This window comes from Taudactylus pleione, unplaced genomic scaffold (genome assembly GCF_031769625.1).
Source record: "Taudactylus pleione unplaced genomic scaffold, aTauple2 ptg000400l, whole genome shotgun sequence".
Lineage (NCBI taxonomy): Eukaryota > Metazoa > Chordata > Amphibia > Anura > Myobatrachidae > Taudactylus > Taudactylus pleione.
In genome coordinates, this window is record NW_028284802.1 from 4,580,630 (window position 1) to 4,603,843 (window position 23,214).

Genomic DNA, 23,214 nt, shown 5'->3' on the forward strand with positions numbered 1-23,214 from the left:
GTATACTAATTGGCTCATGAGTGTATACAACAAACAGCCCTGGACACACGCTGCTCCGCACTAAACACACATTGACCAGGTGCCACAGCTGAACACAATTTATTTATTTTTTTAAGGATTTTTAGGGTTAGGCCAGTGGTTCCCAAACTGTGCGCCGCGGTACCCTGAGGTGCCTCTTGGCACACTTGCAGGGGTGCCTCGGGTTGCTGGTCCAGCACCAAATCAAATTTTTTATGGTCAATGTAATGTAAAAATGTGGACAAACAGAAGCTCAAACCTGTGTCCACCACCACCACATAACTGACCCTAAGGATGACAGGTCAGCACAATTTACCTCACTGAGTCAATGTACTACTTCACTGCATTTCTTTTAATTTCTCCATAACAAACTTTTGGCTTAGGTGTGCCGTGAAAACAATGCTGATACTCTAGGGCGCCGTGATTCAAATAAGTTTGGGAACCACTGGGTTAGGCTAAAATAACAAAAAAGAAAAAAAAAATTGTAATTTTAGTGTTGACATGTTAAATGTCGACCTTTTTTTCACAGCGTCGGTCATTTAACCCTGTCGACCTAAATGCATGTATACAGAATGATGGTTGACCAAATTACCATGTCGACATTTGTACAGTCATAATTCAGAACCAGTCGACCTTCTGAATGTCGAATTTTATAGTATTGTCCTTTTATACCACACCCGAATGACGCAAGGCCCAGAGTGTGACACCGTCGCTGCCCCAGTGATGCCTGCCTCTGGCTTGTGAGGTGCTTGGAAGGGCACTCTGCTGCCTGGGGAGGTGCCTGGTGTGACCTTAGGACACAGCCAGCTTCCATCTCCCTCTGCTGCCTGGGGAGGTGCCTTGTGTGACCTTAGGACACACCCAGCTTCCATCTCCCTCTGCTGCCTGGGGAGGTGCCTGGTGTGACCTTAGGACACACCCAGCTTCCATCTCCCTCTGCTGCCTGGGGAGGTGCCTGGTGTGACCTTAGGACACACCCAGCTTCCATCTCCCTCTGCTGCCTGGGGAGGTGCCTGGTGTGACCTTAGGACACACCCAGCTTCCATCTCCCTCTGCTGCCTGGGGAGGTGCCTGGTGTGACCTTAGGACACAGCCAGCTTCCATCTCCCTCTGCTGCCTGGAGAGGTGCCTGGTGTGACCTTAGGACACAGCCAGCTTCCATCTCCCTCTGCTGCCTGGAGAGGTGCCTGGTGTGACCTTAGGACACAGCCAGCTTCCATCTCCCTCTGCTGCCTGGACAGGTGCCTGGTGTGACCTTAGGACACACCCAGCTACCATCTCTCTCCCTCTGCTGCCTGGAGAGGTGCCTGGTGTGACCTTAGGACACAGCCAGCTTCCATCTCCCTCTGCTGCCTGGACAGGTGCCTGGTATGACCTTAGGACACAGCCAGCTTCCATCTGCCTCTGCTGCCTGGGGAGGTGCCTGGTGTGACCTTAGGACATACACAGCTTCCGTCTCCCTCTGCTGCCTGGGGAGGTGCCTGGTGTGACCTTAGGACACAGCCAGCTTCCATCTCCCTCTGCTGCCTGGGGAGGTGCCTGGTGTGACCTTAGGACACACCCAGCTTCCATCTCCCTCTGCTGCCTGGGAAGGTGCCTGGTGTGACCTTAGGACACACCCAGCTTCCATCTCCCTCTGCTGCCTGGGGAGGTGCCTGGTGTGACCTTAGGACACAGCCAGCTTCCATCTCCCTCTGCTGCCTGGAGAGGTGCCTGGTGTGACCTTAGGACACAGCCAGCTTCCATCTCCCTCTGCTGCCTGGAGAGGTGCCTGGTGTGACCTTAGGACACAGCCAGCTTCCATCTCCCTCTGCTGCCTGGACAGGTGCCTGGTGTGACCTTAGGACACACCCAGCTACCATCTCTCTCCCTCTGCTGCCTGGAGAGGTGCCTGGTGTGACCTTAGGACACAGCCAGCTTCCATCTCCCTCTGCTGCCTGGACAGGTGCCTGGTATGACCTTAGGACACAGCCAGCTTCCATCTGCCTCTGCTGCCTGGGGAGGTGCCTGGTGTGACCTTAGGACATACCCAGCTTCCGTCTCCCTCTGCTGCCTGGGGAGGTGCCTGGTGTGACCTTAGGACACAGCCAGCTTCCATCTCCCTCTGCTGCCTGGAGAGGTGCCTGGTGTGACCTTAGGACACAGCCAGCTTCCATCTCCCTCTGCTGCCTGGAGAGATGCCTGGTGTGACCTTAAGACACAGCCAGCTTCCATCTCCCTCTGCTGCCTGGAGAGATGCCTGATGTGACCTTAGGACACAGCAGCTTCCATCTCCCTCTGCTGCCTGGGGAGGTGCCTGGTGTGACCTTAGGACACAGCCAGCTTCCATCTCCCTCTGCTGCCTGGAGAGGTGCCTGGTGTGACCTTAGGACACAGCCAGCTTCCATCTCCCTCTGCTGCCTGGACAGGTGCCTGGTGTGACCTTAGGACATACCCAGCTACCATCTCTCTCCCTCTGCTGCCTGGAGTGGTGCCTGGTGTGACCTTAGGACACAGCCAGCTTCCATCTCCCTCTGCTGCCTGGACAGGTGCCTGGTGTGACCTTAGGACACAGCCAGCTTCCATCTGCCTCTGCTGCCTGGGGAGGTGCCTGGTGTGACCTTAGGACACAGCCAGCTTCCATCTCCCTCTGCTGCCTGGAGAGGTGCCTGGTGTGACCTTAGGACACAGCCAGCTTCCATCTCCCTCTGCTGCCTGGACAGGTGCCTGGTGTGACCTTAGGACACAGCCAGCTTCCGTCTCCCTCTGCTGCCTGGGGAGGTGCCTGGTGTGACCTTAGAACACAGCCAGCTTCCATCTCCCTCTGCTGCACATCTGATGGGGACGATGGCGGCCAACCCAGTGCACATAAGTGTCTTAATGCGACACTGATGCGCCTACTGCCCCTGTTGCAGACACTGGTCATTTCTCATGCAGACGCAATAACTATGGGCATCTGTGATAAGCATCGCTGACTGCAGGAGCGCATGATTTGTACATTTGTAAATTACTATTATTGTAATATTGATATAATACATTAATACAGTCCGATTGCATCTAAAATCCTTTTGGTTGTTATTTTTTTACATACCAGGTCATGAGCTTGAATTATAAAACATATATACATGCAGGGTCATAGCTAGGGTCCATTGCACCCTGTGCCCGGCCCCAGCACCAGGCAATCCATCATTGTGCCTACAACGCAATTGTACATGTACTACAGTCCTACAGTAACACTAATAAGTGATACTAATAAAGTGCACAGCCTGTGCGTTATATTTACTGTATATCTTAGCGACTAAGTACAATGGAAACTAGATTATTATACAGAAACTAAAAATTAAGAATATTCAATACAAGGATACAGTGCCTTGCAAAAGTATTCACACCCCTTTTGCATTTTTCATGTCACAGGCAGACTGAAACAGGTTTTGCTCAAGAATATTCCTGTATTTAGCGCCATCCATCTTTCCCTCGACTCGAATCAGTTTCCCAGTCCCTGCTGCTGAAAAACATCCCCACAGCATGATGCTGCCACCACCATGTGTCACTGTGGGGATGGTGTTCTTGGGGTGATGGGATGTGTTGGGTGTGCGCCAGACATAGTGTTTTCCTTGGTGGCCGAAAAGTTACATTTTAGTCTCATCTGACCAGAGCACCTTCCTCCATACATTTGGGGAGTCGCCCACATGACGTTTGGCAAACTCAAATCGTGTCGTCTTATTTTTATCACTAAGTAATGGCTTTTTTCTGGCCACTCTTCCATAAAGCCCAGCTCTATAGAGTGTATGGTTTATTGTGATCACATGCATAGATACACCAGTCTCTGCTGTGGAACTCTGCAGCTCTGATTAATGCCCTCCTTGCCCGGTCTGAGACTGTGAGTCTTGGTAGGCGGCCCTCTCTTGGCAGGTTTGTGGTGGTACCATGTTCTTTCCATTCGATGATGATGGATTTGATGGTGCTCTGGGGGATCATCAAAGATTTGGATATTTTTTTATCACCCAATCCGGAATTGTACTTCTAAACAACTTTGTCCCTGACTTGTTTGGAGAGCTCCTTGGTCTTCATGGTGTAATGCAGGGCCGGATTAAGGTCTGTGTGGGCCCCTGGGCAACGAACGTGTGGGGGCCCCTATCAAAATATATATATATATATACATATATATATATTCGCCACATGCTGGTTTTGGACAATATACATACATATACACATATATATATGCATACATATACACACACACACATATATATATATATATACACACACACATATATATATATACACGTATATATATATATATATATATATATATATATATATATATACACACACATATATATATATATAAATACCTGTACACATATAAATACATACATAATATATACACATTCACACCCATATATACTGTATATATACATACACATACCTGTACACATATAAATACATACATATAAATTCATATAAATATATATATATATATATATATATATATATATATATATATATACGTACAGATAAACATGATCTGATCTTACATGGTCTCGTGGTGTCAGCGGCAGAGGCGTGCCGGCAGCAACAGCAAGAGTTGGACAACCAGCACACTGGCCCGATTCGCGGCTCTTTCAAAAGGGGGCAGGGCCTAATGTCAGGAGGGGCGGGGCTTAAGAGCGGGCCGTGCCGTGGCAGGCGACAGGAGTACATCAGAGGGATGTCTGTGGCAAGGGGCCGGGGACAGTGTGTGGAGGCCCCCAATGTGTGGGGGGCCCCAGGACGACCGCCCCTGTCGCCCCTCCTATAATCCGGCCCTGGTGTGATGCCTCTTGCTTAGTGGTGTTGCAGCCTCTGGGGCCCTTCAGAGAAGATGTGTTTATACTGACAGATCATGTTACACTTAGATTTCACACAGGTGGACGTCATTTCACTAATTATGTGACTTCTGAAGGTAATTGGTTGCACCAGAACTTTTGAGGGGCTTCATAGCAACTGGGGTGATTACTTATGCACATGCCAATTTTCAGAATTTTAATTATAAAGATTATTTTTTAGATATATTTTTCTTATTTCACTTCACCAAACTAGACTATTTTGTGCAGATCCATCACATAGAATTCAGATTTAAAAAAAATTACAGGTTGTAATGTAACAAAAAAGGTAAAACGCCAAGGGGGTGAATACTTTTGCAAGGCACTATATATAATACCATATATGATCAATTTAAAAGAAATACATGTACAATGTAAAACTAAGACAGAGCTAGCGTCTTTCCTACAAAAAATAAAGACACAACCATCGCACGGTTCTCTATACTCTCTTACTGATAGGGGATTATATACAGCAAAAAGATGACTTTCAGAATACTAGTACATATATATGTTTCAAATGTCTTTAAATAAATCTTTCGTTGGGATTTCGTCCTGACAAAAAATTTATTAAAAGTTATCTGAAAAGTTGAAATATATACAGAGTCTGATAATCGCCCACACATACACTAATGAAACATAGGGTGCATGGTAATAATAATCCATAGGGCCCTGCCAAAGACACATTTAAAATATATTCCCAAAGTTACATTTCTTCTTGAAGGGAAGATATTCTGAGTTCTATACTAGAGACCCAGCATATTGCTCTGGAGGCCATACTGGGACTTGTAGTTCCACAACACCAGCACACGCACAAATTTGTCTCTTATATAGTAATGTAACTTTAACATAAGAAAAAATTACGGGATTTGCCCCCACCCTCACCGTCTAGTACTCACAACCTTACTCCCTGGTACTCACTCTCACCCCCTAGTACTCACACTCACCTCCTACTACTCACCCTCACCCAATAGTAGCACCCCCTTACTCCCTAGTACTCACCCTTACCCCCTATTAGCACAGCCTTACTCCCTGGTACTCACACTCACCCCCTACTAATCACCCTCACCCCTAGTAGCACCCCCTTACTCCCTGGGAACTCACACCCTAGTATTCACACTCACCCCCTACTACTCACCCTCACCCCTAGTAGCACCCCCTTACTCCCTAGTACTCACCCTCACCCCCTATTAGCACAGCCTTACTCCCTGGTACTCACACTCACCCCCTACTAATCACCCTCACCCCTAGTAGCACCCCCTTACTCCCTGGTACTCACCCTCACCCCCTAGTACTCACCCTCACCTCCTAGTAGCAACCCCTTACTCCCTGGTACTCACACTCACCCTAGTACTCACCCCACCCCCTAGTACTCACCCCCTTACTCCCTAGTACTCACCCTCGATCCCTGATACTCACCCCCTGGTACTCACTGTCGTCCTACTGCGGCCTGAGCGCTGGCTCCTCTGTGCTATTTGTGGGGGACGTTCCCCTGAGTCTGGGAGAAAAGAATGGGGTAGATATTGGGGTGCTCTTAGGTAGAGGCACTCAGGGCTGACGCCAGTCAGTGTATATCTGCAGCAGCAGTATAATAGTTAATGTGACAGTGCTGGGAGGATGATTACAGCACATTGTACAATATATTCCCTTTCACTTTCACTTTACTGCTAATAACCCGATTCCCGGAATACACAGGGGATTCCTGCTCCTCTCACACATTCCCGAGATACAGCAGATGTACTAAGCTCTGAAATTTGATATGACAGACAGACAGATAGACAAAGACACTGAGGCAGGAGACACAGACAGACAAAGACACTGAGGCAGGAGACAGAGACACTGAGGCAGGAGGCACAGACAGAGACACTGAGGCAGGAGGCACAGACAGACAGAGACACTGAGGCAGGAGGCACAGACAGAGACACTGAGGCAAGAGGCACAGACAGAGCAGCAGCAGAAGAGACAATTACATGTGTAAGGTTAGTAACACCGCGGCTATATAATATCTGCCCTATCATCTCACTTGTCACACCGGCCTTAGGGTCTCTATGTCCTTCCCCCCTTCATCCTGGCTTTATCTTTCTCATCTGAGCAGCAGGACTTGAGAGAGGCAGAAGGCACTATAGAGAGGCACTATATAGGCAGGAGGCACTATAGAGAGGCACTAAAGAGAGACACTATATAGGCAGGAGGCACTAGAGAGAGGCACTATATAGGCAGTAGGCACTATAGAGAGAGACAGGAGGCACTAGAAAGAGAGGCAGGAGGCACTATAGGAAGAGGTATGATACATTATAAAGGGTAGCAGGAAGCGTTTTTGTAGTAATACCTCTACACTGGTGATTAGTAACACAGATCATTGGGTTTGTATCATTCATATATACAGTATAGGGGGTACATTTACCAAAGGTCGATTTTGTAGTCGATTGCAAAGGGTTACAAAATTTGGTGTCTGTGGAGTAGATGTATTATAGCGGCACTTAACGGCCACCCCTCCGGCGATCCCTGCCTGAGTACACAGTGCATCAGCTTAGTACTGATGCGCTGTGTCTCAGTCCCAGCCGGCACCACTGGGCATTCGCAGAATCTTGCAAGTATCCCGCGCTCAGCCCTGGAGCTTGTAGCCACCGCAGCAGGGACAGCGCTGTACCTGCTGTGAAGATAGGGCATCGCTAGGCTGTAGCTGTCGATAGCGACAGCTGCAGCGGGCGGAATGGTCAGACGAACTGTCCGTTCATACAAAGCAACGCCGAACGGCAGGGCTATCTTGTAGATAGCACCGATAATGACAGGGGCGCATATATGGGGGAGCAGTGGTATCAGCGCACATAACGTGCGCTGATGCCGCTTCGACTCTTCATACATCTCCCCCTGTGTACTTTGTGTTTTTTTTTATATTGTTTCGCACTAGGAGTACAGGTGCCAGTGGGCTGCTGGCACGTGTGGTTCTACAAGTGCTGCAGGGCAGGCTTGCTGGGACCAGTAGTCCCACTGTGAAGAACAATATTATTTCTTTATTTAATCCACTACCCCTGCACCCACCACTTCCAGGGGTGCAGGAAAGAGTGATTGATTCTTAGGAGGGGGGACCCCATTTTTTTTTTGGGGGGGGGAATTTTATGGGGTCCCCACTTTCCGAGGATTGCCAGCCCTGGGCTGACCAGTTTAAGGTTGGTGATTGCTTTGGCAGGGGGACACAACAGTGTGTGTCTCCCTGCTATGGCATTATCAGCCCGGCTGGATAAACTGGGTGCTGGTTATAGGAAAATAGGGGGAACCCCACACTGGTTCCCCCCCCGATTTTCCTGTACCAGACCGGGCTCAGATGTCCAGGGCTGGTTATGATTTTAGGGGGGACCCCATTATGTTTTCTTCTTTTTTTTTTTTTAATTGTTAACTATTACATTACTTTTAACCCTGAGAAGCCTGCACAGATCATAGTGATCTGTACAGTGTTGCTCACAAACATGACGCCTCAGGCAGGTCTATTATTTGGGTGATTTATCAGTCGGTCTTCAGTATGATCTTTGGCCCTGATTCAGAGCCGGACGCTCTGACCAGAGCGCTCGCTCTGAATCAGGGCCCTCCTCCATTTATATGGAGCGTCCTCCTGGACGCTCGTATAGCTGTGGGTCACCACCCACAGCATATACGAGCGTGCAAAAAGATGGTCGCGATGGTCTTGACCATCGCGACCATCGGACTTGCGAGGGAAACCCTGCGGTCGGGTTTCCCAGCCGCAAGGCCAGGAGTGATTTTGGCTCTATCAGAGCCAAAATCACTTCCACTGACATCACTAGTGAAGTCAGTGGGGCCGGCTTCAGACGGTAGGCGTTCCCATGGGAGCGCCTCCGTCTGGCAGGCACGCCCCCGGCACGCCCACCAAAGGGGGCGTGCTGTCAATCAACATCGAAAGCACGCCCCCTTTGGTGCGAGACCCCGAGCGATGGAAAGCCCGTCGCTCGCCGGGTCTTGCGCATGCGCACGACGGAGCTCCCTCCGTCGTGCGCATGCACAGTGGGGAACATCGACCCACTTGCGAGCGTACTGCCGTTCGCGAGTGGGTCTGAATGACCCCCTTTGTTTTTAAGACCGACTGATAGTAAATCTGCGGATCCTGTAGTCGTCTGTTTAAAAGTATCGATGTTTGGGCGATTTGGTTTTGGCCGGGATTTGGTTTTATAGTCGGTTTTGCCTTTAACAAATCTCCGATTTGCAAAAACTAATGAAAATCGACTACAAATAGAACAAAAATCCCAACTCGACCTTTAGTAAATAAACCCCCAGGTCTCTCTTCTTTTCAAATACTTTGGGGTATATTTACTAAAGTGCTGGTTTTTAGAAGTTGAGATGTTGCCCATAGCAACCAATCAGATTCTAGAACCAATCAGATTCTAGCTATTATCTTCTAGAAGCTGCTAGTTAAATGTTAAGTAAAATCTGATTGGTTGCTATGGGCAACATCTCTACTTCTAAAAACCAGCACTTTAGTACATTTACCCCTATATCTCCTTACAGTCCCCCTGTGCACTCACCAATGTCTATGCAATGTGATTATAATGTGCTGTAACACTTTCCCCTGTATTCTCCCTACGGGTCTTCGTGTCTTGTGTCTCTCTCCTGTTCCTCTGTTTTGGGGATTTCTGTTGGTCACATGGGGCCTGATTCAGATTTAGGAGCAAATATATATATAAAAAACAAAACAATTTACACCTTGGTAAAACCACATAGCGCTGCAGGTAGTGTGCAATAAATTAGAACTGGAGAGAGTACAGTATAACATGTCATTGTGTGCATACTGTATATTATTATTACCAGTTATTTATATAGCGCATACATGTTGGATAATATCTCCCTAATTTGTACCTGGGAGGAATTGCAGCAGAGATAGGTAACATGACGGTGCCTCAGCAATACTCTGTATGTGTTTGGCTCACTGTATAAGGTAATTACTATTCCTATTGCTGGTAACACTCTTGCTGCCGACCACCTAGGGTACAAATCACCCCAGCTATACCTATTACATATTAATTTGAATATATATAGCTATTATAATGGGGACATTCATACGTTCAGCATATATGTGTATATGTATGTATGATATATATTACGTATATACTGTAACATTAGCACTTTTGTATTCTGACCACCTCTGTAACCTACTCTCTAATTTATTCTCCTTTATATAGTACATTTGTCCCCATTAGCTGCCACCTCCATGATGCATCCCTTCTGGACCCTGTGCTGCCTCGCTGGGGTGGATTATGGCACTCTGCGCTTCTTAGGGCCGATGCTCGCCCAGATCCTGCCTGTGAGTCTTCCCCTGGTCTGGTTGATGGGCCTGGCAAGGATGACAGTCCTGATATCGGGTGCCCGTGTGGTCAGCTACATGTCCAGGCTCCCTCGCTGGTTACATGGAAGGCCCCTGCTGGTGTCCTGCGTGGCCCTGAGTCTGCTGCTCCCATCCTGTGTGACCATCACAGCCTTGCTCCTCCCGCAGACCAGTGCTGAGCTCCTGCATAGTTGGTGCCACGGGGACCTCTTCTGCTGTTCCTACCTCCTGACACTGACCTCTGCCGTCATCTGGCATCAGCTGTTTCTGTACAGTGAGGAGGAGGAAGATTCGGGGTCATCGGGCTCTGTATGGCGCTTATTTGCCCTTCTGAAACCTTACTGGGGCAGATTTGTGCTGCTGCCTCTGTTTCTGGTGCTGTCATCATGGGGTAAGTAACAGGCCTTGGAATTAGCTGACATTGCTTAAAATCCATCTATGTATAAGGGTCACATTTTCTGCTACATTCACAATATATGACTATTTTGGAGAAAAATACAGGATTGTGTTTCTTGTTCTGCAGAAAATAATTTGGCCGCCAGCCAGGCAGATCCGCCATTTTGTGCAAAGCATATATCACTGTAGTGAGGGCCTGATTCAGCAAGGATCAATCACGTCTGCACTCGCGTACGCAGGTCTGCTGCGAAAGTACGCTAATATTTGTAATCGTAAAGCCCTCGCACGGACAACATGTAGACGCCCACTTCCCTTATCTTACATCCGTAATACCTTGCAATCCATCCAAAACATCAGTAACATCGACGTACATCGGAGCCTCTCGCACAATTACAGCAGGTCAGACCTTTACTTATAAATTGCTAACCTTCCTGCGCGCAGTGAGTGCTGCGTATACCATCGTAGTGGTTCATTTGTGCACGCCTCTGTAACAGCATCCAAGCGTACTGGCACGCCTGCGTTTCTCCGACCACTCCCCCGTCACCACCCCCAAACGCTCTTTGCCTGTCAATCACTGCACGATTGGTCTGCGTGCTCTCCGTGATCGCAGTGCGATTGTAGTGAAGCGTACACACACGGCGATGCATACACATGTGCAGTACACAACAATCGGCCGAATGCGTTCGCTTGTGCAATAGCGATCCTTGCTGTACCAGGCCCTGCGTACGCTGCACCTGTTAGTCTATGCACACATTCTCAGATGTACTAAGCTCTGAAAAGTGATAAACTGGAGAGTGATAAACCACCAGCCAATCAGCTCCCAACTGTCATTTTTCAAACACAGCCTGTGACACGACAGTTGGGAACTGAGGGCCTGATTCAGACCCGCTCGCAAGCGGGTCGATGTTGCCCAAGTGCGCATGCGCACGACGGAAGCTGCTCCGTCGTGCGCATGCGCGAGACCCGGATAGCTACGAGGAAGCCGTTGCTCCGGGTCTCGCTACAAAGGGGGCGGGCTGTCGATGGTGAGTGACAGCATGCCCCCTTTGGTGAGCGTGCCGGGGGCGTGGCTGCCCAGAAGGAGGCGTTCCCATGGGAACGCCTACCGTCTGGGTCCGGCCCCACTGACATCACTAGTGATGTCAGTGGGAGTGTTTTTGGCTCTGATAGAGCCAAAAGCACTCCGGGCTTGCGGACAACGAGACCCTACCGCAAGGGTCTCGTCGCAAGCCCGATGGTCGCGATGGTCTTGACCATCGCGACCATCTTTTTGGCCGCTCGCATAAGCTGTGGGTGGTCACCCACAGCTATGCGAGCGGCCAGGAGGCCGCTCCAATTTTAGATAGGACGGCCCTGATTCAGAGCGAGCGCTCTTGTCAGAGCGTCCGGCTCTGAATCAGGCCCTGAGTGGCCGGTCATTTATCACTCTCCGGTTTATCACTTTTCAGAGCTTAGTACGACATCTCCACCGCTGTATATAACTTTCAGGCACTGTAACTGCTGGTAACATAACAACACAGTTACTGTGCTCTCCAGCAGAGATCCCCGATGGGTTTCCAGCACAGACTGTACAGGAGCCGGTCCCTATAATGCACGGTAGCCTGGTGACAGCAGCGGGGAGGAAAAGGGGGCTCAGGAGATTAATTTGATTTGGGGATTTCCATATGGGTATAACAGCACTGATTCCTCTGCTTAGTTTGATCAGGTAGAATATATGACCAATGTCACCAATGCTGGTCACACAGCCGCCATTAGTGTAGCAGTAGTGGGGATTTGTGAGTATGTGATATCCACGTCTGCTGCTCATTCTTGTTGCAGGAAATGCTGAAAATGAAATCTGGGTTTGTAGATGTTGCAGAGTGAGGACATCAGATGAGTGTGTGTCCCCAAAACAAGCAAAGTTCCCATTAATGATCCTCTGGTCATATAAGGGACCATAATCAGGCATAGATGATAATACTGAGCTATTTCTTGATTTTTAAAGCACCGCTGTTTGGGATCAGTGTCATTGTCAGCCTACGCCGGGCAGTTGCCTGGTATACAGTCAGGTGCATAAATATTGGGACATTGACACAATTTTCATATTTTGGCCTCTATTCACCACCACAATGGCTTTGAAATGAAACAAACAAGTTGTGCTTTAACTGCAGACTTTCATATTTAATTTGAGGGTAATTACATCCAAATCAGGTGAACGGTGTAGGAATTACAATGGTTTATAATATATATGTGCTTCCCACTTTTTAAGGGGCCAAAAGTAATGGGACAAACTAAACAATCCTAAATCTAACTTTCACTTTTTAATACTTTGTTGCAAATCCTTTGCAGACAATTACAGCCTGAAGTCTGGAACGCATAGACATCACCAGACGCTGGGTTTCATCCCTGGTGATGCTCTGCCAGGCCTCTACTGCAAATGTCTTCAGCTCCTGTTTGTTCTTGGGGCATTTTCTCTTCAGTTTTGTCTTCATCAAGTGAAATGCATGCTCAATTGGATTCAAGTCAGGTGATTGACTTGGCCATTGCATAATATTCCACTTTTTAGCCATAAAAAACTCTTTGGTTGCTTTTGCAGTATGCTTTGGGTAATTGTCCATCTGCACTGTGAAGCGCCGTCCAATGAGTTCTGAAGCATTTGACTGAATATGAGCATATAATATTGCCTGAAACATTTCAAAATTCATTCTGCTGCTTTTGTCAGCAGTCACATCATCAATAAATACAAGGGAACCAGTTCATTGACAGCCATACATGCCCACGCCATGACACTACCACCACCATGCTTCACTGATGAGGTGGTATGTTTTGGATCATGAGCAGTTCCTTTCCTTCTCCATACTCTTCTCTTCCCATCACTCTGGTACAAGTTGATCTTTGTCTCATCTGTCCATAGGATGTTGTTCCAGAACTGTAATGGCTTTTTTAGATGTTGTTTGGCAAACTCTAATCTGGTCTTCCTGTGTTTGTGGCTCACCAATGGTTTACATCTTGTGGTGAACCCTCTATATTCACTCTTGTGAAGTCTTCTCTTGATTGTTGACTTTCACACATATACACCTACCTCCTGAAGAGTGTTCTTGATTTGACCAACTGTTGTGAAGGGGTTTTTCTTCCGGGTCTTTTGGTGTTGCTGATCTCTCCGGTGCGTTCTTTCTAAGAATGTTCCAAACAGTTGATTTGGCCACACCTAATGTTGTTGTTATCTCTCTGATGGGTTTGTTTTGATTTTTCAGCCTAATGATGGCTGAAAAATCAAAATCTATTCACTGATAGTGACAGCTCTTTGGATCTCATATTGATAGTCCCATTACTTTTGGCCCCTTAAAAAGTGGGAGGCACATATAGAAACCGTTGTAATTCCTACACCGTTCACCTGATTTGGATGTAATTACCCTCAAATTAAATCTGAAAGTCTGCAGTTAAAGCACATCTTGTTTGTTTCATTTCAAAGCTATTGTGGTGGTGAATAGAGGCCAAAATATGAAAATTCTATCAATGTCCCAATATTTATGCACCTGACTGTAGATGTCTATAATTCAGGAAGTATACTTGCCAAGATTAGGGGTCTCACTTGAAATATGCAATATAAAAAGTGTATGTAAAGGGTGCCACGATTTTAGTCTATCTGGGATCATCAGAAGCCCATCGTCTATTTTATTGGGGTTTTCTTTATATCCCTCTGAGGTCTGCCATTATACAATTGTCAATTTATATATTTCTAACTTTAAGAAATATATCTAAAAAAATATAATGCCAGTGTCAGGTGATCGGTGTCCATTACTGCGTCTGTCTGATTGCTCTCATTATCCCCCACATCAGGAGAGATGGCTCTGCCCACCTACACAGGACAGATGACAGACTGGATCCAGAATAAAGAAGACCCCTCCATATTCTGGACCACCATTACAGTAATGAGTCTGATCACTTTATCTAGGTGAGGGTGGTCATCACTTGAGTGTATATATAATTTTATATATATATATATATATATATATAATACATACACACATTATATGGACAAATGTATTTGGCCACACCTGTTAATTATTGAATTCAGGTGTTTTATTAGCACCTAGCCATGCAGTCTCCATTTGCAAATATTTGTGATACAAAATGGGTCGGAAGAGCTCAGTGACTTCACGCATGGTACTGTGATAGGAAGCGTGGTACTGTGATAGGAAGCGTGGTACTGTGATAGGATGCATGGTACTGTGATAGGAAGCGTGGTACTGTGATAGGATGCATGGTACTGTGATAGGAAGCGTGGTACTGTGATAGGAAGCGTGGTACTGTGATAGGATGCATGGTACTGTGATAGGATGCGTGGTACTGTGATAGGAAGTGTGGTACTGTGATAGGAAGCGTGGTACTGTGATAGGAAGCGTGGTACTGTGATAGGATGCATGGTACTGTGATAGGAAGCGTGGTACTGTGATAGGAAGCGTGGTACTGTGATAGGATGCATGATACTGTGATAGGATGCATGGTACTGTGATAGGAAGCGTGGTACTGTGATATGAAGTGTGGTACTGTGATTTGAAGTGTGGTACTGTGATAGGAAGCGTGGTACTGTGATAGGAAGCATGGTGCTGTGATAGGAAGCGTGGTACTGTGATAGGAAGCGTGGTACTGTGGTATGAAGCGTGGTACTGTGTGGTACTGTGATAGGAAGCGTGGTACTGTGATAGGAAGTGTGGTACTGTGGTATGAAGTGTGGTACTGTGATAGGAAGCGTGGTACTGTGATAGGAAGCGTGGTACTGTGATAGGATGCCACTTTGCATTAAGACGGTTTGTGAAATTTCATCCCTGCTGGATATTCCACGGTCAACTGTAAGTGATATTATCAGAAAGTGGAAGCGTTTAGGAAGAACAGCAACTCAGCCACAAAGCGGAAGACCACGTAAAATCACAGAGCGGGGTGCTAAGGCGCATGGTGCATGAAAGTCACCAAAGCTTTGCTGATTCCATAGCTGAAGAATTCCAAACTTCCACTGGAATTAATGCAAGCACAAAAATTCTGCGGTGGGAGCTTAATGGAATAGGTTTCCATGGCCGAGCAGCTGCATGCAAGCCTCACATCACCAAGTCCAAAGTCAAGCCTCGGATGGAGTGGTATAAAGCAAACCGACACTGGCCTGTGGAGCAGTGGTAACGTGTTCTGTGGAGTGACGAATCACGCTTCTCTGTTTGGCAGTCAGATGGGCGAGTCTGGGTTTGGCGGATGCCGGGAGAACCAGGGGTGTATCTATAATGGGTGCAGGGGGGCCCCACACCGCACACCCTGCACCCATAGTATCACTTACCTCTCCGGAGTCCCACGTCGGTGCGGGGGTCCGACGCTGTAAAAACGACTGGAAGATGGCCGCCGTGGCCAATTTCCCGCCTCTTGCGTATGCGCAGTACAGGGAAAGTGGCCGCCGCGGCCATTTTCCCAGTGACCTGCGCATACTCTGTAGACTCTGGGCGCACTCTAGTGCCCAGAGTCTATAAGTCCGGCGCTGGCTGCGCACAGCTCAGTGCGCTGCCGGCCGCCGAACAGTGAGTAGGGGGCCCGTGTCGGAGACCCCAGTGCACAAAGCAAGGACTATAAAGACATTGGGCCCGATTCAGACCCGCTCGCTAGATGCGTTCGCATGCATCCGCTCAGCTGCTAATATATGCATAGGCAGCGATCGCACGGCAAGACAAGAGGACGCCCACTATGGCTTAGCTTGCGGCGGCAGTGCGATCACAGGCCAGTTTATTGACGTCACTTTCCCTTCGCAGCACACGTCATCTCCAGTAAGTGTATATAACAATCGGTAACATCGAGAACCATCAGAGGCATACACAGTGCTTGTGGTCAGGGCCGGATTACTAATGGGCCGGGTGGAGCTCCAGCTCCAGGCCAACCATTCAAATAGGCCCAACGCAGTGCAGACAGGAAAAAAAAATCCCTGTGAACACTGTCTGCACTACTTTGAATCCGACATTGCAGTGATGGAGGATTCGAAGTCTGGTCCATTCACCCCCCTCCGCGCATCGGCAGTCCGAAGCTCCGTCACTGACTGTCCAATTTCTCTCCCTGGCCCTGCAGTCTGAGGCTCCGCCCCCATGCCGCCCGAAGCTCCGCCCCCATGCCGCCCGAAGCTCCGCCCCCCGGTCGTACTAGCTTCCCTGGCCTTGTGAAATTGGCTCCGGTTCCCTGGGTCATCTGAAGCCCAGCCGTCTCACCCAAGGGCCACTACTCCCCTCCTCCCTGCGCAATGAAATTAAACTATAAGGTTAGCCTTTTGAGCAGAGTGCAGAGGCTGAGCTGCTGTGAGAAGAAGCCAGCATGCTTAACCAGCGTTCCTTCCCACAGGTCAGTGTCATGTCTGGCATCTATTAAGTGTGTGTATGTGTGTGTATGTATATATGTGTATATATACACAAATGTGTGTGTGTATGTATATATATATATATATTTACATACATGTGCACACATATACAAAAACATATACATATATATATACACACACACACACATTTTATATATATATATATATATATATAAAATGTGTGTGTGTGTATATATATATGTATATGTTTTTGTATATGTGTGCACATGTATGTAAATATATATATGTATATGTTTTTGTATATGTGTGCACATGTATGTAAATATATATATGTATATGTTTTTGTATATGTGTGGGTATATATAGATATATATATATATATATATATATATAGATCAGTTGTTGAACCTGGCACTCCCATACTCGCAGTGGTGTATCTATAATGAGTGCAGTGTGTGCGGTCTGGGGCCCCCGGGTCCAGGGGGGCCCCGCACCGCACACACTGCACCCATATTTTTTTTAAACTTACCTGTCCGAGGTCCCGCGTCGGGGGTCACTGCGCCTCAGAACACCGGAAAAATGGCTGCCCCGCCCATTTTCCGGCGTTCTGCGCATTTGTAGTAGACTCCGGGCACACTCTAGTGCCCGGAGTCGACTAATGCTCCAGTGGCTAGCCAGCCGCGTCAGTCGGCGGCCAGCCACCAGGGAGAGAGGAGGGGGCCCCGCACGAGGAGTGCACACGGGCGCCCTCCTCTCTTAAAACGCCCCTGCATGCTCGTAAATAGAATTTGCGCCAGTGTCCTCCTTAATTGCCAACTTCTGCAATAGGTTGGCATCCACACAATTATGCCAATAAATGCGACCCTGATGGCGATTATGGACCACACAGGACATCCAATTGCTTTCAAAATACAATAACTCTTTACTTAAGCTGGGTACACACTGATAGATATATCCCCCATTTCACTGAACAGGCGATATATCCATAGTGCATCATGCCGGCGCTGGAAACCCATACCCAACCCATTGATATATATATTAGTGTTTATATACAGTGTGTGTGTATATATATAATATATATGTCTCTGTGTGTATGCATATAGGGAGCTGCTGCATCTATGAGGGGTGATTATGATCAATCATAACCTCCAGAGGTGCCGCAGGCCGCGGATGGCAGCTGTGTTTGCACTTTCACAAAAGAAACAAAACTTTTTTGTTATAGCTCCACTATAAATTTGTTAAAGGTAGGCGCAAGTTTTGCCCCCATGGACATAGCCATGCCCCCTGTGTAGACCACATCACTGGTCACACTGCCACAGAAGTTATCACACTCCCCTGCAGCGCCACACAATAGGCCATTCATAAATTTCAGCTCCAGGCCCATGTGGACCTTAATCTGGCACTGCTTGTGGTAGACCCTACCCTACCGCAAGCACCGCGAATGCTTCAGGGATTTAAACAGCCAGGTGACGTGTACTACGACGCTCTGTCTTAATTATGCACGCCCAAAGAACGCAGTTTAAACGCTCAGGCAAGCCTGCGTTCCCACCACCACTCCCCCGTTTTCAAGGACCATCCCCTGTCACCACCCACAAACGGCACATTCTGTCACTCAAACTAGCGGACCATCTCTGTGTTCTGGGCGATCGCTTCCCGACCGCAATGACTGTCTCGCGCACTGCGATACATACGCATGCACAGATCGCAAAAATCGGCAGGCTGCGTGCGAACGCAGTCTAGCGAACGGGTCTGAATCGGGCCCATAGTTTGATGAGTTCGGTGGGGAAGAACTTGACTGGCCCGCACAGAGCCCTGACCTCAGTCCCATCGAGCACCTTTGGGATGAACTGGAATGGAGATTGCGAGCCAGGTCTTCTTGTCCAACATCAGTGCCTGACCTCATAAATGCGCTACAGAAGGAATGGCCACAAATTCCCACAGAAATACTCCAAAATGTTTAGAGAGTACAGAACCTCTAATAAAATATATCTGTGATCATCTTCCAATAGCGGAGGTTGCGCGTACATACATAAACCTGGCAACTGGCTCAAAAAAGAGCATTAAGCTTTCTATAAAAGTAATCAAATCTTCTTGCGCATTTTTCCAAGTAATAACAACCAAATCCCCCCAGCATACTGCAATAGGCCAGCAAAAGAGATTCACATCCTACATGATAACAGCAATGCAAAGATCTGAGGGCTTGATTCAGAGCCGTTCGTAAGCGGCCGCTCGTTCGCTCTGAGCGATGTTCGCACAACTGCGCATGCATATGGGTTGTTGTAATGCGCATGCGCAAAACAGTTATTGCGATCGGAAATCGTGCGCTCGTAAAACAGCGAGGGGCTGCTAAATTGATTGACAGAATGTACCGTTTGTGGGTGGTAACAGGGGAAGGTGCTTGAAAACGGGGGAGTGGAGATCCGAACGCAGGCGTGCCTAACGGTCAAAAGGGCGTTTAATGGGAGTGCATAATTAGTAAAGGAGTGTCATCGACCACGTCACTTGGTTGTCTCTTAGCCTGAACTGCTTGCAGTGATAGCGGTAGGAAAAACCTACCCCAAGCACTGCGAGCAGTTCAGATGCCTTTCGATGTTCCCGATTAATCTAATAAATACCGGAGATGACGTGTGATGCGAACGGCAAAGGGGCGTCTTCACAAAATAGCGAGCGCATTTTTCGAACGCTCGCTCAGACCTAGAGGCGTCAACAAACCGCAAAGAGCGAGCGCTCAATTTAAATATCCGGCCCCTTTTTTAGAACGACCGTCCGCAAATAGCGTCCGGGTCTGAATCAGGCCTCAGTTACATACGTTTGCAAACATATGGTAATCCACCAACCTCGGCAAGACGTCTCTGTTCTGGAGGTACCTACACTACATGGTAATAGCACCACTTTGTATCATACATTTATGTATTTCTACATTGAGAGCCAACTCACCTGGAGGCGGACCAGGATCCTCCAATATGACATTCTAAGTTGGACTTGGAGTCCACAGCCGACTCTCACCTGCAGTATGCAGGGCATAGAGAGGATTCAGGAAAACATGGGAATAGGGCTACAACATGGGTGACAAAGACACGAAAAATAAAGTCAAAGATGGTTCAAATCGATTACTGATTGATATAGAGAAGACATGGCCAGAATGGGTGTTGGTTGTGTTCTGTCCGATATTTTATCATTAATACAAATGTTATGAGCCGTCGCCTTGGCTCTATCTCTCGGCAGGTCCCGGCCATTACCAGGCGACCGGGAGCTGGGTTACCCCGGCCGCACTGGGCAATTGTCCCGGTGGTTGCTAGGCGATGGGGACTCAGGGTGTCCGCAGGGGGTTATGGTCCCGGCTGTAACGTAGCAACCGGTACACTGTTGTACATACAGTGTAACAGCTTGGAATTGGTCAGTCTCCCTGTTATAAGGCCTCCGGCCAGGGTACTCATTGCCAGTTATAGCTTCTTGGATGGAGTTAGCCTGCTGACCCTGGTGTATTCAGTTCTGTTGGAGTCCTGTGTTGCTGTGTGTGTAGCCGGTCTGATCTAGTGTCTCATGCTTCTTACAAAACATCTACTGCTAAGTATCATCTTACTTACTTTTGGAACCATGACTACTGTTTGCTATCACATGTTACAGTCTGCTCTTACTAGTTCCTGCCGTCATTATCCACGCCTCATGTTTCTTGCAAATATCCACTGCTAAGTATCACCGTGACAACAGTTTGCATTGTTAAAGTCTGCTGTTACTCGTTCCTTCTGTTATTATCTACGAACATGTTGGACCATTAGCCTCATTGTATTGATAGTGGTTTTCTACTATTCCAGCCTTGTTCATGTGATCACCTATCATTTGTATAAACCTCTACTACTCTGAGTTTAAGACCTGGTGGCATCTCAGTACCGGTGAGAGTATCGTTCTCTAGGGGAATAAGGGCGGTTGTTATAGGCAGAAGACCTCAGCTATTGGCTCTGTAGGGTTTATGCAAGATAGGCAGGTGTTTCATAACAGAAAATGATTTGTTGTCTTGCAGTGCGGTGACAGAATTTATATGCGATTATATCTTTAATGTCACTATGAGCCTGATGCACACAAAGACGCAGGGACAGCTCCTCCACTCCATCCTGAGACAGGACATTGCGTTCTTTGACACTGTGCCCACAGGTAACACATATAGAAGGCAATCTTCCCGAACACAGCCTTCATCCGCTCTTTGTTGTCTGCTGATGACATCACCTCTCTTCTAGGTGACATCACATCTCGCGTCACCACTGACATCACAGCGATGAGCGAAGCTCTTAGCGACAGTCTGAACCTATTAATTTGGTACCTCATGAGGCTGAAGTTTCTAGTTATTTATATGGCCATCTTGTCCCCACAGCTGACGCTCTTCGCCATGCTGTGTCTCATTATAGTCACGCTTGTGCCCAAACTATCAGGAACAATTAAGCAGGTGAGTAAATCTTGTCATATGTGTATTCAAAGAAAAATACTACATGCAAAATGTACAATTATTAAAGCAATAATATATTTAGCGTCAGAAACAAAAAAATGTTCTGCAATTCCTTCATCCCCTGACCCAGTGGCTGCTCCCATGGCTCTGACAATGGCACCCCAGGGGAAATGTCAGTTGAATGTATTAATTTTGTTTCAATGTAAAAAACACGTGTATGACGCAAATATGAGTTTGAGTATTTTCCTCATTACAAAATAAATGCACGGCTCCTCTTCTTCGCCTTCACAATTTCTGTAGCCAGCCCCTGAAATAACCAGTTGCTTTTATATTATTGCAAGATAGACAATGAAAGCATATTTTTATTTGGTTGCCATGGGTTACAGCACATTTACTGTACGTCGCCCGGTTATTACATTACTGAGTCACTCTCAGTGCACAGATGTAGATCTGGCCACATTAATGAGCTGACCTAAGACTGCTCCTCTCTGTGTCACTCAGGACCTAGCTGTGAAGATCCAAGAATCCCTCTCTAAAGCCAATCAGGTCTCTCTGGAGACCTTCTCCAACATGAAGACAGTGCGCAGCTTCGCTAATGAGGAGGGGGAGTGTCGCCGCTATGAGGCCAGGCTGCAGGACACCTACCAGCTGAACAGGATGGAGGCACTGGCGTATGGCTGCATTGAGGTTGCCAACAGCGTAAGTACTAAAACAAGATGGCTTTTGTGTGGTCTGCTAGAGGAAGAGTGGAAAGTAGACACAAGATGAGCTGCGACGTGGGTCAGATATGAGCTGTGACGTGGGTCAGTTATGAGATGTAGGTCAGGTATGAGCTGGGATGTAGGTCAGATATTAGCTGTGACATTGGTCAGATATGAGCTGTGACATTGGTCAGATATGAGCTGGGATGTAGGTCAGATATTAACTATGACGTTGGTCAGATATGAGCTGTAACGTAGGTCAGATATGAGATGTAGGTCAGATATTAGCTGTGACGTTGGTCAGATATGAGATGTAGGTCAGATATTAGCTGTGACGTGGGTCAGATATGAGCTGTAATGTAGGTCAGATATGAGATGTAGATCAGATATAAGCGGTGACATGGGTAAGATATGAGCCGTGACGTGGGTCAGATATGAGCCGTGACGTGGGTCAGATATGAGCCGTGACGTGGGTCAGATATGAGCCGTCACGTGGGCCAGATATGAGCCGTGACGTCGGTCAGATATAAGCAGTGACGTGGGTCAGATATGAGCTGTGACGGAGGTCAGATATGAACTTTGACGTGGGTCAGATATGAGCTGTGACGTGGGTCAGATATAAGCAGTGACGTGGGTCAGATATGAGCTGTGACGTAGGTCAGATATGAACTTTGACGTGGGTCAGATATGAGCTGTGACGTGGGTCAGTTATGAGCTGTGACATAGGTCAGATATGAGATGTGATGTGAGTCAGATATGAGCTGTGACGTGGGTCAGATATGAGCTGTGACGTGGGTCAGATATGAGCTGTGACGTACGTCAGATATGAGCTGTGATGTAGATCAGTTATGAGATGTAGGTCACATATGAGCTGTGACGTGGATCAGATATGAGATGTAGGTCAGATATGAGCTGTGACGTGGGTCAGATATGAGCTGTGACGTGGGTCAGATATGAGCTGTGACGTGGGTCAGATATGAGCTGTGACGTGGGTCAGATATGAGATGTAGGTCATATATGAGCTGTGATGTGGGTCAGATAGCAGCTGTGACGTGGGTCAGATATGAGATGTGACGTAGATCAGTTATGAGATGTAGGTCAGATATGAGCTGTGACGTAGATCAGTTATGAGATGTAGGTCAGATATGAGATGTAGGTCAGAT

General features: G+C 47.6%; 1 protein-coding gene across 1 annotated transcript in view; it reads left to right on the top strand.

Moving 5' to 3' along the window:
• Positions 1-6,807: 6,807 nt before the first annotated feature.
• Positions 6,808-23,214, top strand: part of LOC148506584 (antigen peptide transporter 1-like) — a 50,345-nt gene continuing 33,938 nt past the window's right edge. The window contains 6 exon segments of the mRNA XM_088446548.1: positions 6,808-6,838; positions 10,049-10,582; positions 14,407-14,521; positions 20,931-21,061; positions 21,145-21,350; positions 21,852-22,049. Coding sequence (XP_088302674.1) covers positions 10,078-10,582; positions 14,407-14,521; positions 20,931-21,061; positions 21,145-21,350; positions 21,852-22,049 — 1,155 coding nt within the window. The 5' untranslated portion in view covers positions 6,808-6,838; positions 10,049-10,077.